General features: G+C 37.6%; 1 protein-coding gene across 1 annotated transcript in view; it reads left to right on the top strand.

Moving 5' to 3' along the window:
- Nucleotides 1–12072, top strand: part of LOC124157390 — a 718161-nt gene extending 706089 nt beyond the window's left edge. Inside the window, exons 5-6 of the mRNA XM_046532066.1 lie at nt 6394–6889; nt 10321–12072. Coding sequence (XP_046388022.1) covers nt 6394–6889; nt 10321–10400 — 576 coding nt within the window. The 3' untranslated portion in view covers nt 10401–12072. The remainder of the gene's footprint in view (nt 1–6393; nt 6890–10320) is intronic.
- Nucleotides 12073–13992: the final 1920 nt, after the last annotated feature.

Raw genomic sequence — 13992 nt, 5'->3', positions numbered from 1 at the left:
TTTCGCACAAATAAATAATCTTTCTTCGGTGACACTACGTGACAACATTTCGATGCAATATGTCTCATTTAAAATCGGAAGCTTAAGTTTTCGAGAAATACTCATTCTAATCTTGGAATTAATTAACCTCAGCCTCATTTTTCTTCCCAGAATACGGTTTTTCATTAAGCGGGAACGAGGAATTTTCACAACAATCCAATTTTTCACGCATTGTGTTTACTTTTTGCTGAAAATCAACGATTAACTAATTCCATGCTCTCGAGTCCAAACTTATATTTTTCTCTATTTCCATTAACATTTCACTTACAGGTTATCACTTTGGCTTTTCTGTTGTCTTTTGACAAAATAAATATGTGGTTGACTTTGATTGTCTATCGATCCTTATCGCTTTCAATTTAATGAAAAACAAGATAAAGCTGATCTCCAAAATTAATAATGGTATGTGCTAGGATGAATTCAAACGCTCAAAATATGATGATAAAAAAATGATAACAAATAAAGGAGCTACTAATCCTCGGACGAGGACTAAAACACTAACATATCGTCATTTCCTCAAGTTCATCAGTCATTCATTTTATATTGCTCTCCATTACCTATATAATTCAATTACAAAACATCTCTCGAAGCTTTTATCATCGTCTTTGAAATGCCTACTAATATAAGGCGACGTACAGCTTTGTTGAGGGCGAATGATTGTACTCTCCGTATATTCCTTCCATTTAAAAGACTTTTTATTTAAACAACTTAATGACAGTTAGTGAACACATGTGACACGAACATGTCTGTTTACCTATCGACTACCCGCTTGAAGAATTCAAGTGCTAAAATATTCGCATAGTTATAAATTTGAAGATTTGGTAAGTAGATTGCATGGCAATAATATTTTTGTTAAATAGGATGTTTCATCCAAGTTAGCCGACACAAAATTTCTTTATGAAAAACATTTCTAAATGCAAAGTTATGAATTAATTCGCTTAGAATAGCTAAAACAAATTACTTGTGTATCCTACACCAGCAATTAAAATGTTCTATCAATATTATCCATCTCGTCAAGACACAGATATAAGATTGCTGGGCCCCACTATCTCATCATCCTCGCAGCCAGTTAATTAGCCTTATATCATTTATTCATATATTCCTCCTCACAAAATTGTGAGTATACATATGTATGGATAAGGCTTTTCTACAACTATCGGCTATTTTTTCATTCACTGAGCATTTTATATTTTCCTGGTATGCAACTAAAAAATTCGAGGTATCATCAAGATGACAAACTTAGTAACAGTAATTCTTTTTTCATGCATGTGGGAACAGAATTTCCAAGCACTTACAAGGAAGGTGATTGGAAGCGTTTTTACTAGTGTCAAAATGAATATTCGATGGTCTGACATCGTTGCCATCATAATTAATGCCGTTAGGACAAGTTTTTATACAGATAAATGCATTTCAGAAGAGCATGAGACAATTAAAGGATCATAACATATGTGCCTTAAATTTAACGGAGTGAGAACGAAAATTTACGAAGGGCGCTATGTAATGACTTAGTAATTATTTCCTTGATTTAATTAAATTAGCGAGAATGTTTACTTCAGAAAAAATCAACTAGTTCATTCACATCATTTTTGAAAGTAAATAAATTTTAAACGGCGGGAACTATTAATTTTTCATTTAAAATTCGATTACTCCTATTAGAGTTGCCGAAACCCAAGACCATTAGGTGAGACGAATCGAAATTAAAGACGTTTTCAGTTAAAATATTGCACTGAATACATCCACAGGGGAAAAAATATTACATTTTTAAAAACGTCCTACTTCATTGTTTGGGATTCTCAACGCAACTATTGATTCTTAGCAAGCGCAGTTTTCCAGGAATCATGATAGATTTCTGAACAACTTCTTCCAGCAAAAAAACGCTCTGCTTATCATAACAAACATACGCACTCTTTGTTTACCTTCAACCACACGCGGTACTCCGCACTATGCCAAACAAAACAAACAATATTTCTCTTACCAGTTTCCTCAATTTGACCGAGACACCCACTCAAGGGCACGTTCAGGTTTTAGCTAATACACCAATTCAACTAAAAGAAATTGGATGTCAATGCCTAAAACATCGATGGGATCCCTTTTCTCCGATAGCGCCGAATGAAACAGCATGGTGTGTCACGTGTGTCAACAAATTTCAAGCACCATTTTTATTTTAACCTTCTGACGGACGCTAATAATGAATTTAAATGGCCATTATATTGTGTAAAAAGCTAGCAAGCTGCCCTTGGAAACAGGAGTAAAAATGAAAATAAAATCTTAACATAATATCTAATAGATTCATTTAAATGCGACTGAACAAGATACTTCCCTATTAAAAATTATCCATGAGATAATTGTAATGGTTTGAAATAATGAAGTGAAAACGGTAAGGATGATTAAATTGCAGTTACTTTTCTCTTATCCACTCTTCGCTCGTAGCAAGTCTAAATTGAGCTCAATTTAGTAAAAGTACTCGCGTTTGATGAGTTAAAAGAAGAGCGCATTCTACCACGAATATGCAAAAACTGTTTTCACCATTAGACCCTTAAATTGACCAGGAAAAAATAAAATAAGAAATTTAATTGTTTCATTTACTTAGATATCGGTAATCATAATTGAATTCCCTGAACTTTGCGTTCAGTGGCGTAACTAGGCATATGCTTTGGGGGGTCATAGGATGGCCTGGAGTGGTGACCCCTCCCCACCCCCCCCCCCCCCCGGGCAACAGGGGTTCCGGGAAAATTCTTGAAAAACGACATGCCTGGAAATGCATTTTACCTCATTTTGGCGCTTAGAATTTAACTTTAAGCGAATGCAGTTATTGTATGCCAAAACTAGACAATAGTTGTGAATTATTTTTTATTTGTCTGAGGTTTTGGGGGGGATATATCCCCTCATTCCCCCCATAGTTACGCCACTGATTGAGTTAACACTTGAGAGGCATAGTGCATATAGGAAAGCTCCCACGCATCACATTGCGCCTTGCTAAATTTCGAAAGCAATAAAATTTACTGATGATACACACGTGCAGGCTAAACGCTGAGTTTTAATCACATCGAACTGCGTTGAGCGATACATTATTGCATAAACATTAAATTTTGTGGCGCATGAAGGATAAATACTTCATCAACAGGAAACTCGTGCGCTGATACACAATATATTCTAGGAAAAAAAACGTCGACGAGGACATCCTCTATAAGAGATACAATAATACTCGAAAATAGAAAAGGATACACGAGGATGTCTTTATTCAAAAACTCAGAATATAACGCAGGAAACAGCCTTCAAACCAGATAGTTAGCAAAACAAAAAGACTGCACGAGCATGTTCTTTGACAATCATTGTTGACTGAAATCACGATATATTAAAGATTACAAGGATCCATGTACTTGAATAAGAGAAGCACCAAGTAAACAATTACATAAGGATGCACTATGGAGAGTGAAATTCTTTAGATCAATGGCTCATTTCCATGTTTACTACTTCAATGGAATTCAAATTACTTGGAGCCTCTTGGAAATGAGGGGTGAAAACGGTTAGTTAAAATAAAAAAGTGGGAAAAAATAGAAGGTAATAAATCATTAACTGCCTAAGGCTTGTAATTGAGGCCGAGAATTAATTAATAGTTCCGAGTAATAAGTTAAGCACTCCGCCAAACAGAATTATAACTTAAATCTAAGAAAAACTTGCAGCACACCCGCTCAAGCGTTGCTGACAATCTTTTCCCCACCACGATTTGGTCAAATGGTTATTTGAACAATCAGGCTTTTAATTTTGCATGATCACAAGATCATTTTAGTCACTTTCTTATAAGACCAAACCAAGATATCCAGTAGTTTAAATATTTCTCAGTGACATAATGAATCGTAAATGGATTCACCACAAATCCAAAACTATAATTTCTATGTTTTAAGCGACTAGGATAAGGATGTCTAACGTATGAGCCTGTATCACTGATTCTGAAGTTCAACAGTATAGGAGAGTATTCGAATGAAATTCTCGGATTGGAGCGCGAAAATATACACAAAATAAATTATCAAGAAAAATCGTAATTTCATAGTGTTGCTAAGAATCGCGACCGATGGGGTAGTGGCAATAATTAGGATAATAAAACCTCAGAGTAAGGAATAAAACCGCAAATTAACTAAAGACACCCTTTCCATTGAAAAAAATGGTTAACTCGCACAGCGTCGCGATACGAATGCAAACAACGATTAACTCGCACAAAGAGATGAGGGGAGCAAATATGGTGAAACACGGGTAGTAAGGATCAGTGGCGCAGCGAGGGGGTGGTATTGGGGGATAAACCTCCCCCCCAGAACTCAGAGAAATTTTTTATTTTAATCCATTTTACTTAATTGGATTGATATTACTAATGGAATATACTGGGGTTTTCACCTAAACCCCACCAGCCTTAATTCCTAGCTGCGCCCCTGGTAAGGATAGAGGATCCCAAACTTACGTACTGGAGGCGATGAAGCTGACCAGAACGGCGTCGATGAGTGGAGCGGCACCAACTTCCCATTACGTGAACCACCAAAGAAAAATCCCCAGCTCTTTCTCGAGGTCGGACATATATACCGTCTGACCCATTCAATTTCTTTCCGGAGAAACACCTTCCGGGGGCACATTTGACCGCAGATTCCAGAGAACGCATGTTCTCTCTTTCACTTGGCCTAACCTTGAGCCTCACATGAACGCCTCATTCTCCCGCGCTGCGCCCAACGAGGAAATCCACCGATCTTGGGGATATGTAAGCTTGAGTACTGGATAGAGTAGGAGGCAGCATAAGTCCAGATATTTAAGTCAAATATAGTAGACAGTGGCGTAGCCAGGAATAGGGTGGTTTCATATTATTTTTTATTGCCTAAATCGAAAGATTATTTCCCCTGGAGTACGCATTTCACGCTTTTAGATTTTTAAATGACGATATCTATTTTCGCGATTAAATGAATATTGAAAATTTTCAAGCGCGCGAAAACGCGACGGCTAAGTATGAATGCTGGGAAAAGCCCGTGTGACGTAATTCTGGTTCCCACTGCCGCAAGTGAGGTGACCTTGGGGCGAGGCTTTGAGCGCTGATACGACACAGGATGCTAGCAGGTATCAGAGTACCCTGCTAGCAGATAGCGCTTGGCTTAAATAAGGATTATTAATACCCTATCAAATGAAGGAAACTTTCCGACCATAGACAATTTTAATTGGTGATTATTAAGACATGTTTCCCTGAGCTCTGTACCACATGCATGCATTGGTAATCTCAGACGATGTAAAACTCCTGACTACTCGTATAGAATCTAGGTCCCTATGACGTCACGTGGAGTGGCATCGTATGGGCGACAATCTGGCCTTTCTCAAATACGGTTAAAATTGACCATTGCCATTCGTCTGAACTGGGATTTCTAAAACCAAATAATTTGTATATCATGAATACACTAATGGTGGGTAGTGAATCGCAATCAATGCCTTTCGTTTTCTTTGGTGAAGGAAACTACCCTATTTCGTTCGGAGGGGGTCCAAAATTAGGGGGAAATTTTATTTGAAACAGGGTAATAACAAGAGGAGTTCCAGGGTTGGGAAATGAAGTTCGGAGTGGGACGGCGCGTGTTTGCAGTACTGCCCATTAGTGTTACAATGCCCCAGACATAAGACTAGATGGCCAGCCATTCTCGAGAATAAAGCTCCGAAATATTCAGTCCTACAGTATACAATAACATGCGTCCGCTCTCCCCATCGATTGGCATGCTGGCCAAGATAGTTAGCTGACAGGAATAATAAGCCGAAGGTTTCGTGCTCGCATCCTAAAACCGACTTTTTTCATAATTCCGATTTTTCAGATCCTTGTTCATTTCATTGATCAATGCGTTAATTGAATATAATAACACTCATATATGCAACATTGTTAACAATTCGTGCGTCGCATTTTCAAAGTACCTATTTGCTATTCTGTGTTGAAAAATAAAAATACAATGACGTTCAAGTTGAAAACTTTCGTTCTTTCAGTATTTTCAATTTTTCCAACCAAATTATTTCCTTCAAATTCGTTCGTATTGTATATTGAAAACTGTGTTCAAGGGAGAGTAATATTCATCATGTGAAGACTATGAATAACAATGTTTATTCGCTGGATTCCGCAATTACACAAGAGCCAGAATGATATTTGTCATAAAAACACTCGAAACAAAATGTTTGAACAATTTGCGCATCGAGTAAATGAAGATTTTATACACGAGCAGCGATTTTATTTATATCTGTCGAAAAGCAGACCTGGTTAACATTTCTAAAGATGTGTCTTTCTGTTGTTATCAATCAAATTTTCCATCTCCCATTTGTTCACATAAACAAACCTCTTTTCTCTCCTCTCAGGCGGACCCGAGCTACGTCACCCACTACCCTCCGAAAAGTGTCCCCGGGAAGGAGAAGTGGGAGACGGAGGAGATGAGGAGGATGACCTCAAAGGCGGGCCTCAACTTCGTCGTCCACTCAGAGCACTTCGTGGAAAGCACCAGCGGCGGCGGAAGGAAACTCAAGATACGCTGCACGGCGAACGTCCACGGACTCTACTGGAAGACGAACGAGAAGAGCGTCGAGGAGGAGCGGCCCAAGTTGTACGGGGTCAGCCCGCAGGCTGTGGAGATCGGCGAGGAGGGCATCCGATCCGGGGTGCCCTACTATCTGGGCGGGGGTCGAGGGCATTACGACGTGGTCGTAGAAGAAGACGACTCCATGGAGATGGAGAGGAGGGGGAACGACGTTATAGCAGAGGAAGGAGGGGGACATCGGAGGGACATGGAGGCGCTGGACGAGGCCGGCAGGGAAGACGGTTACCACGGGGACGGCAGGAGGAGACACGGAACCAAGGGTAATGCCCCATGCATGGCGGCCAATAAATAATATGAAATCCAGACTCCATCACTAAATAGTATATGTTTCAATTATTTTTATCAATATACCTATTTATATAATTATACCTACATTTTACATTATTATATAATTTATCACTTACTGGGAACACTGTCACCACAACCAGTGGCATGGTTGAAACACGGCACAAGCTTCAAATGTTTTGACTTCCACAAATATTTTAAAACCATAATTAGCCAAATTGGTTTAGCTGTTCTCAAGTTTTAGCAAGATGAACGAACAGCAATTGATTTTTGTAAATATAGATAGAAATATGAAGGTGATACGAAGTTCACCGGGTCATCTAGTATTTTATACCTACACACATAGGCGGATCGAGGGGGGGGGCACGGGGGCACGTGCCCCCCCAGACCCTCAAAAATATGCAAGATTTTTAATACGGTCCCATTATCATTGCGTTCGTTTTGTATTACGAGGTATCCTTGTGCCCCATCCAGAACAAAATCCTCGATACGGCCTTGCTTGTGCCCCTCCCAGAAAAAAATCCTGGATCCGCCCCTGCCTACGCATTATACTTATACTAGCTGACCCGGCAAACTCCATACACTCTATGAAAAGTTTAGTTAAACCATTTATAAATCAAGACCGGTTGCATTGATTTGAGTAATTTTTTACTTAGAATTAAAAAAAAATCAATAAAACTACAAAAAAGTACAACTGTCTCTTAGAAAGACAACTTCTTAACTTAATCTATATATCTATCTTATTCTACCTATTTCTTATCTTAAAATGTTAGGGTTGACCAATGCCTGTCTACGTGGTTATAGAATTTTGTAAGGATTTATAAAATATCCCTCAGAAAGTCGTAAAACTCACTACTTATCCTAATTTTTCTCTGGGAGGGCCCCCACACCTCCCGCTTATCCTGGCGGGTATGCCATACCCCCAGACACCAACGTATTAGTTATGCCTAAAACCCCTCCTAGCATCAATTCCTAGGTGTGACCCTGACCTGTGGCACACCAGTTATAACTCGGTTCAGAAAAGTGCACACCGTAAATGTGCTCCGGTGTACCTTTCACATTTGGCTTTATTCTCTTGATTCAAGTACCTTCTGATATACAACAGTTATTGTTTTGTTATCAGGTACAAGAACAAAAAAAGCTGTTGGTTTACCAACACATGAACATGCCGCATGTATTTAATCATGAAAAAAACATGAGTATTATAGATTCAGACAACAAACACTCAACGATTGATCTTGCGATTAATTAATTGTCATCGCAAATACAACACAAAGTAGAAATTGAATTTGTCTAAACTCAAAGGGCATATAGGTTGGTAACATGGGAATCTTCGGAATGAGAACTTTAGTGAGTGAGAGAGAGCTTATTGGATTTTATAACGACCATAACAAAGGACTTATTTTGTACCTAAACTTAGAAAGATATGTTCATCAACATAAACCATACTGACGGTCGTCAAGGGAATAGTAAGCCAAAAACGTTAAAATGTCAGCGTTTTTTGAATGTTTTTCTATTCAAAACTCACCGTAAATCATGTGGAAACCCACAGAGGCCATGCAGTCTGAGAAAACAACTTCTTTCAGATATCAATGCAACAACTAGATGTACAAGAGAATTCCTTTGACCCCGGCCATCATTAACACTCAAACGTATTAACTCTCAATAAAGGAGACATTGCCAAAAAATCAACATTCTATTTCAACCTAGAATGATTAAAAGTTTCTATGCAATGTCAAATAAACTCATATAATACTCCTTTAATAGATATAAACATGACAAGAATTTAATCTAGTGGTTTGAAGATCCTCTAATTCATCACCTGACCGCCAAGGCTCTCCCTGCACAGCTTCAACAAAAGGGTGCAGAGGGGATAGCATACTCTAATCATCAAAGGCTCTGACCTACTTTGATTGATTCAGACACACTGTGGAAGATATGTGGTAATTGTGGTATATCTGCCACAGCCAAATGGTTAAAAGCTATTATGTGCTTTGCACAATATATCTCTCATTGATGTAGTTCCCTCATTCAATCATATTTATACTTCACAGAAACTAAGGAATAATGTACAAATGGTAATCACACAAGAAATTTACGAACATATTTACTAATTATGTTTAAATAGGTCACAAACAGGAAAACACTAAATGTTGACAGTTAGAGGAGCATTATACTACATGGGTTGTCAGCAGTACAGCATCATCCTCGTAAGCCTCCCAGAATGGAAAAGTTCTAGGAATGCTAAGACCTTTTGAATAAATAAGCAACACAACAATAGCCACCTAGAACTAATATTTGACCTCCCACCAATCAGTGACGAGTACTCAGTGGTGCCTGAAAAGATTGCTTCACGAAATGACTGAGTGCTCACACTAAGTTGTTACGTTGCAGTTGTATTCAGGGGGAACTTCCTCTGCTGTTGTGATTGTGCTTTGACAGCTCACTCCAATCAAATGAACATAGTGAGTTAATAAATGACTTCAGCTAAATGACAATTAATCATTTCTAGCACAGCTGCATAATGAAATATTACAGCTGCAGCTGGCCTAGAGCATGTATAAAGGCCTGGTTACACGATGCATAAACACATACATGTTAATGTCTACATGCATGAACACGTGAATGAACATGAAAATGCACCATGTAACCACCCAACTTGTGCGAATGCATGAACGGAAAACAGAACCTGTTCTTATTTGGTTCATGCATGTTCCGTTCCAGTACACAAAAGTCATTCATGCAAACAGACATCAACTCATGCATGCTTATGCACCATGTAATCAGACCTTAACAGTGGTATATTCAAGTACATATGTACTGAAATGCAATTATTTTGAGGTGTGTAGAATAGAGGAAACTTTAACTCTATCTTGACTTTACCCATTAATACCTCCCTCACAAAAGTGCTTATTTCCCATACAAAGGCACATAATATAAAATATTTCGAGCATCCATCTCATAGCCATTCTGTCCTCGTAATCCACAAAGCCGAGTGAGAGAAGTGAATAAGGTATCTTTTTGTAGGTGTCCATCTGCCCCTTACAATTCAACACAATGATGAGTGCTAGTACTTTCATAGCATTAAGCATCTCTGAAACTCCAAAATGAACTTTGGAATTGATGGAAATATTTAACCTTATCAAGGGATGCTTGTTATTTCTTCCGCAGTCACTCATCAAATGAAAGAGATCCTATAACAAATATTGAGTCTGAAATCATACCGACTGACAATTTCTATGAATTAGAGGAAGGCTAAGGTCAGCCAGATGCTGAATTGTAATCTCTTAAAGTGATTTCCTTAAGAATGAATCATACTCAAAAATTTTAATTTTACAGATAAAATTATTTTTTGTTTTATTAGATCTTTCCCTAGGTTAACTAAGACTCTAATTTTTCATTTCAGATGCCAGTTCTGGATCACTTGGACCTCCCATAGCCACATTATTTTTTACTCTAATCAGCCTCATTGTCAGCATCAGATGAGCTCCATGACAAGAAACAACATTTATGTATAAGTATGCGCATCCCAAGATTTGAAATGAAATGTGGAACATGGGACCCATGGGTTGTCAATATGTACAGAGATACTAAGGGAAAATCATTGTTTAAGGACCTGAAATTTTAATTATGAGTATAGATAAAGGCTTTTTATAAGTGTGGAAGAACTAGTGAGTGAAATTTTCTCAAGTTTTCTTTAAGCAATCTACTGGAGGGTAGTTAAATACCGTCCAAGACAATAAAATTGCAAATCAGGCGAGTTGGCCTAATGATTAAACTTAAAATGTGAAAAGGTGGTTTTCTCTTCTTTTTTACTCTGAATTCCTTACTCTTGGGCTATAGGCATAAGAGGCTAAAGTCACAAAGCATGGTTCTTCAGCCCAAAGTCTTCAAGGTGTTTGTACCACTTGCGTATTCACTTAAAATCCATGTATGCGATATAGTGATTTTTATGAATGCATGGTTTGTAAACTTTAAGGGGATTCTGGCAGAGCAAAGTTGGAATATATTTGAAGAAGAATTGGAGCCAGAAGTAAACCATGCCCTTTCAAGGCTGATTTTTATTGATAATGGGTTTTAGAAAATTCTTAAAGAAATGAAAAATAAAAGAGTGTAATAATAAACAAGCTATTTCTATAATCTGTGTTTAAATAATGCATAAATTTATGAGGTGCACAGGAGTGCTCACTGGAGGGCTGCTAACTATTGAGTGAAAGCCACCCATAAAAGGCTGTGATGTACAGAAATAATAAAGGGGATATTTCATTGAGATTTTGATAGTGGAAGCATTAGTAGGACAGTAAATATATGTGGTGGCCCAGTGATCACAACCTATAGGAACTTTCAAATATGATTGATACAGCCTCTTTCTTGTTTATTTGAAGGTGTGTTATAATCATTGGCCATTAATTTTGAGGCTTCCATTCTAGTCGTTGGCCAATAATTTTGACATGTTACTCAGTGACATCATGGCAAAATTAGCAGTGCTGGAACGCATTTTCCTTAACTTTCTTTAGAAGTGAAATAGATATTACTCTGTGTTTTTTATTACAAGTCATTATCTACATTTTCTCACTAAATTTTTTGTTTAGTTACAAATGTATGGATTAGAAATTTTGAGGCAACAAAATTGATAAAGTGTTCTTTGACTATTATGTACGTCTTTTGTTAACCAGAGTCGGAAATGCGTTCCATCACCATGACACCACTAATGTAACTCACTCAGCAAGAAAGATGTTTTTCTTTGAAAAACCTATTGGGAATGAGCTTGGGCCATTCTTTGCAACTAAAATAAACAAAGAATAATATCTGAATGGCTTTGTCAAGTATACTGCTCTAGCTAAATTTTCAAGATCAATGTGTAAATTTGGCTTAAAATTGTATTAACTGTTGAACAAATCCAATCTGTTGCAAAATTTAATTGATGAAATGAAATATTATGGTTGTAACTGAATAAATTTATTGTGCTTCTATTTTTTTTCTTTTTCTAGTAAATTATGTTTGTGTGTAGCTGTGTGATTGAAACAATATTTTTCCAAAGCTACTTATTTTTTTTAATAATGCCTCTGTAAGTTACCTAGATTGATTCAGATTTTTGTATTTCTAGATTCTAAAGAGCCTTGATTATCTGTCGTTCGATTAAATTTTTGTTAGATTATTCACCGGCCACATCCATTTCCAGTGCCCCAAATCTTCAGCCCCATTGTCCCTAAGCCATGAAAAAAGTTTTTTCCTATTCCCTGTCCCAGCTTGAACATGTACAACCTAGAGGAAGTGGAATTAGTAGCCAGAGAATCTCAGTGCTTCCTTAGAGTTAGAGTACCACAAAAGGCTTGAGATATCCAAACTTCAATCATGAGGATGGGTATCTCTTTCATCATTGCTAATAAAAGCTCTTCCACACATAAACAACCAATTCATTAATGGATCAGTCACAGAACAGTACATATACCTGCCAATAAAACATATACAAATGCCAGCAAAAATCACTTAGGCTCCCATTGGAACATTGGAACATGGCTGAAACTTTTGTTGTCAGCTACAATGATAGGTTGAAAATACCTAATGAATAAGTTATCTCTAAGCCATTATCTTCCTTCAAGGTGGTGTCCAAGTTTCCATTGGGTTTTGGATGTAGACTCCAGTGGCGTAGCCAGGAATTCTGTTCAGAGGGAGAGGGTGGGGGTCCAAACCCAGGGGGGAAAATTTTTTAAAAACAGGATACTAAATTGAGGGTTTTCAACTAGTTTTAACCCTTTTCATAATCAGAAAAACTTCATTTTTCAAAGAAATCTTTAGTAAATTCATGATTTTTCAATATTTGGTTTTCTTTTATGATGCAAAGTTAGTGTGATTTTATATTTCGGGGTAACCTCGCTATGTCACTGGTTGACTCCTTGACCTTTTAAATATTCAATTCAGATAGAAGAAAACCGTGAAATATCTAGGGGACAATAGCACTTCTTATTGAGTAGGTATATTATGCTCAGCATGAGTACATATATACTCATGTTTTCATTGTACATGTTTCCCATGTGGAGGAGCTTGAATCTCCACCACCAAGGTCTGCCACTTGCAGCTATAAGTTGACCTGGAGATGTATAGCGTATCTGCCACGGCACAGAAGACTAGCAGCAAGGAAAAAAGCATCATCCACCCACAGAGGCCAAACAGTCTGAGAAAACAACTTCTTCCAGACATCAATACAACCACGAGATGAATAAGAGAACTCCCTTGACCCCAGCCATCATTAACACTAAAACGTATTAACTCTCAATAAAGGTGACATTGCCACATACATGCTCTGTTCCACCACATCTTTGATTTAGTGTGGATAAAGCATCACATCCATCAACCCCTTCACTTGTAATCACATATCTTAAAGTTAGCATAATTAACAGGTAGGGGAATATGTATCTACATTTAGAATACCAATTATAACATCTAGTAATCTTGAAATGGAAACATGGTTCCACCTAGTCGAGCCTTAAAGCATGTAATAATAACCCTCTGGAGTCTTGTTTCTAAAACCCAACATAAATATCCAAATCAAAATGCTTAACCTTTGGCCATCGAATTTGGCAATTGCAGGGTGGAAAATATAGAACCTGTCGGTACTTGTATCTATTGTAACTCAGGTGGATTTTAATTTGCAACAACCATTCATTTATCTTTTAAAATTACTATGCATATGTATACATATAAATGAAAGAGCATTTATGATTCTCAAACATTCTCATACTCCTCAACATACACTCTCTTTTAACACAAAAGACTGATAGCATGTATCTTATAAAATTGATAACTCCAGTACCCCTTAATTATGACCAAGAAAAATTTTTTGATGCAGCCATTTGACCACCAATGCACCAGGAGCTGAGAAATGCAGGAATTAATTTCAGTAACAGGAGAGCAATCAGCTTATATAAAGAGGGAAACGTGGTGGCACCCAATGGATAGCGAGTGCAGGTAGTCACAGTCAAATGAAGAATATGACAAGGGTGCCAATCGCCAATGCTCTTCTTTGAATACATGTGAGATATGAGTTGCTAATAGCCCTTTCCTGCCATCGCCTACA

This window comes from Ischnura elegans, chromosome 4 (assembly GCF_921293095.1).
Source record: "Ischnura elegans chromosome 4, ioIscEleg1.1, whole genome shotgun sequence".
NCBI classification, from domain to species: domain Eukaryota; kingdom Metazoa; phylum Arthropoda; class Insecta; order Odonata; family Coenagrionidae; genus Ischnura; species Ischnura elegans.
The sequence above is the reverse complement of the archived record's forward strand: the minus strand, read 5'-3'. Positions and strand labels throughout refer to the sequence as shown.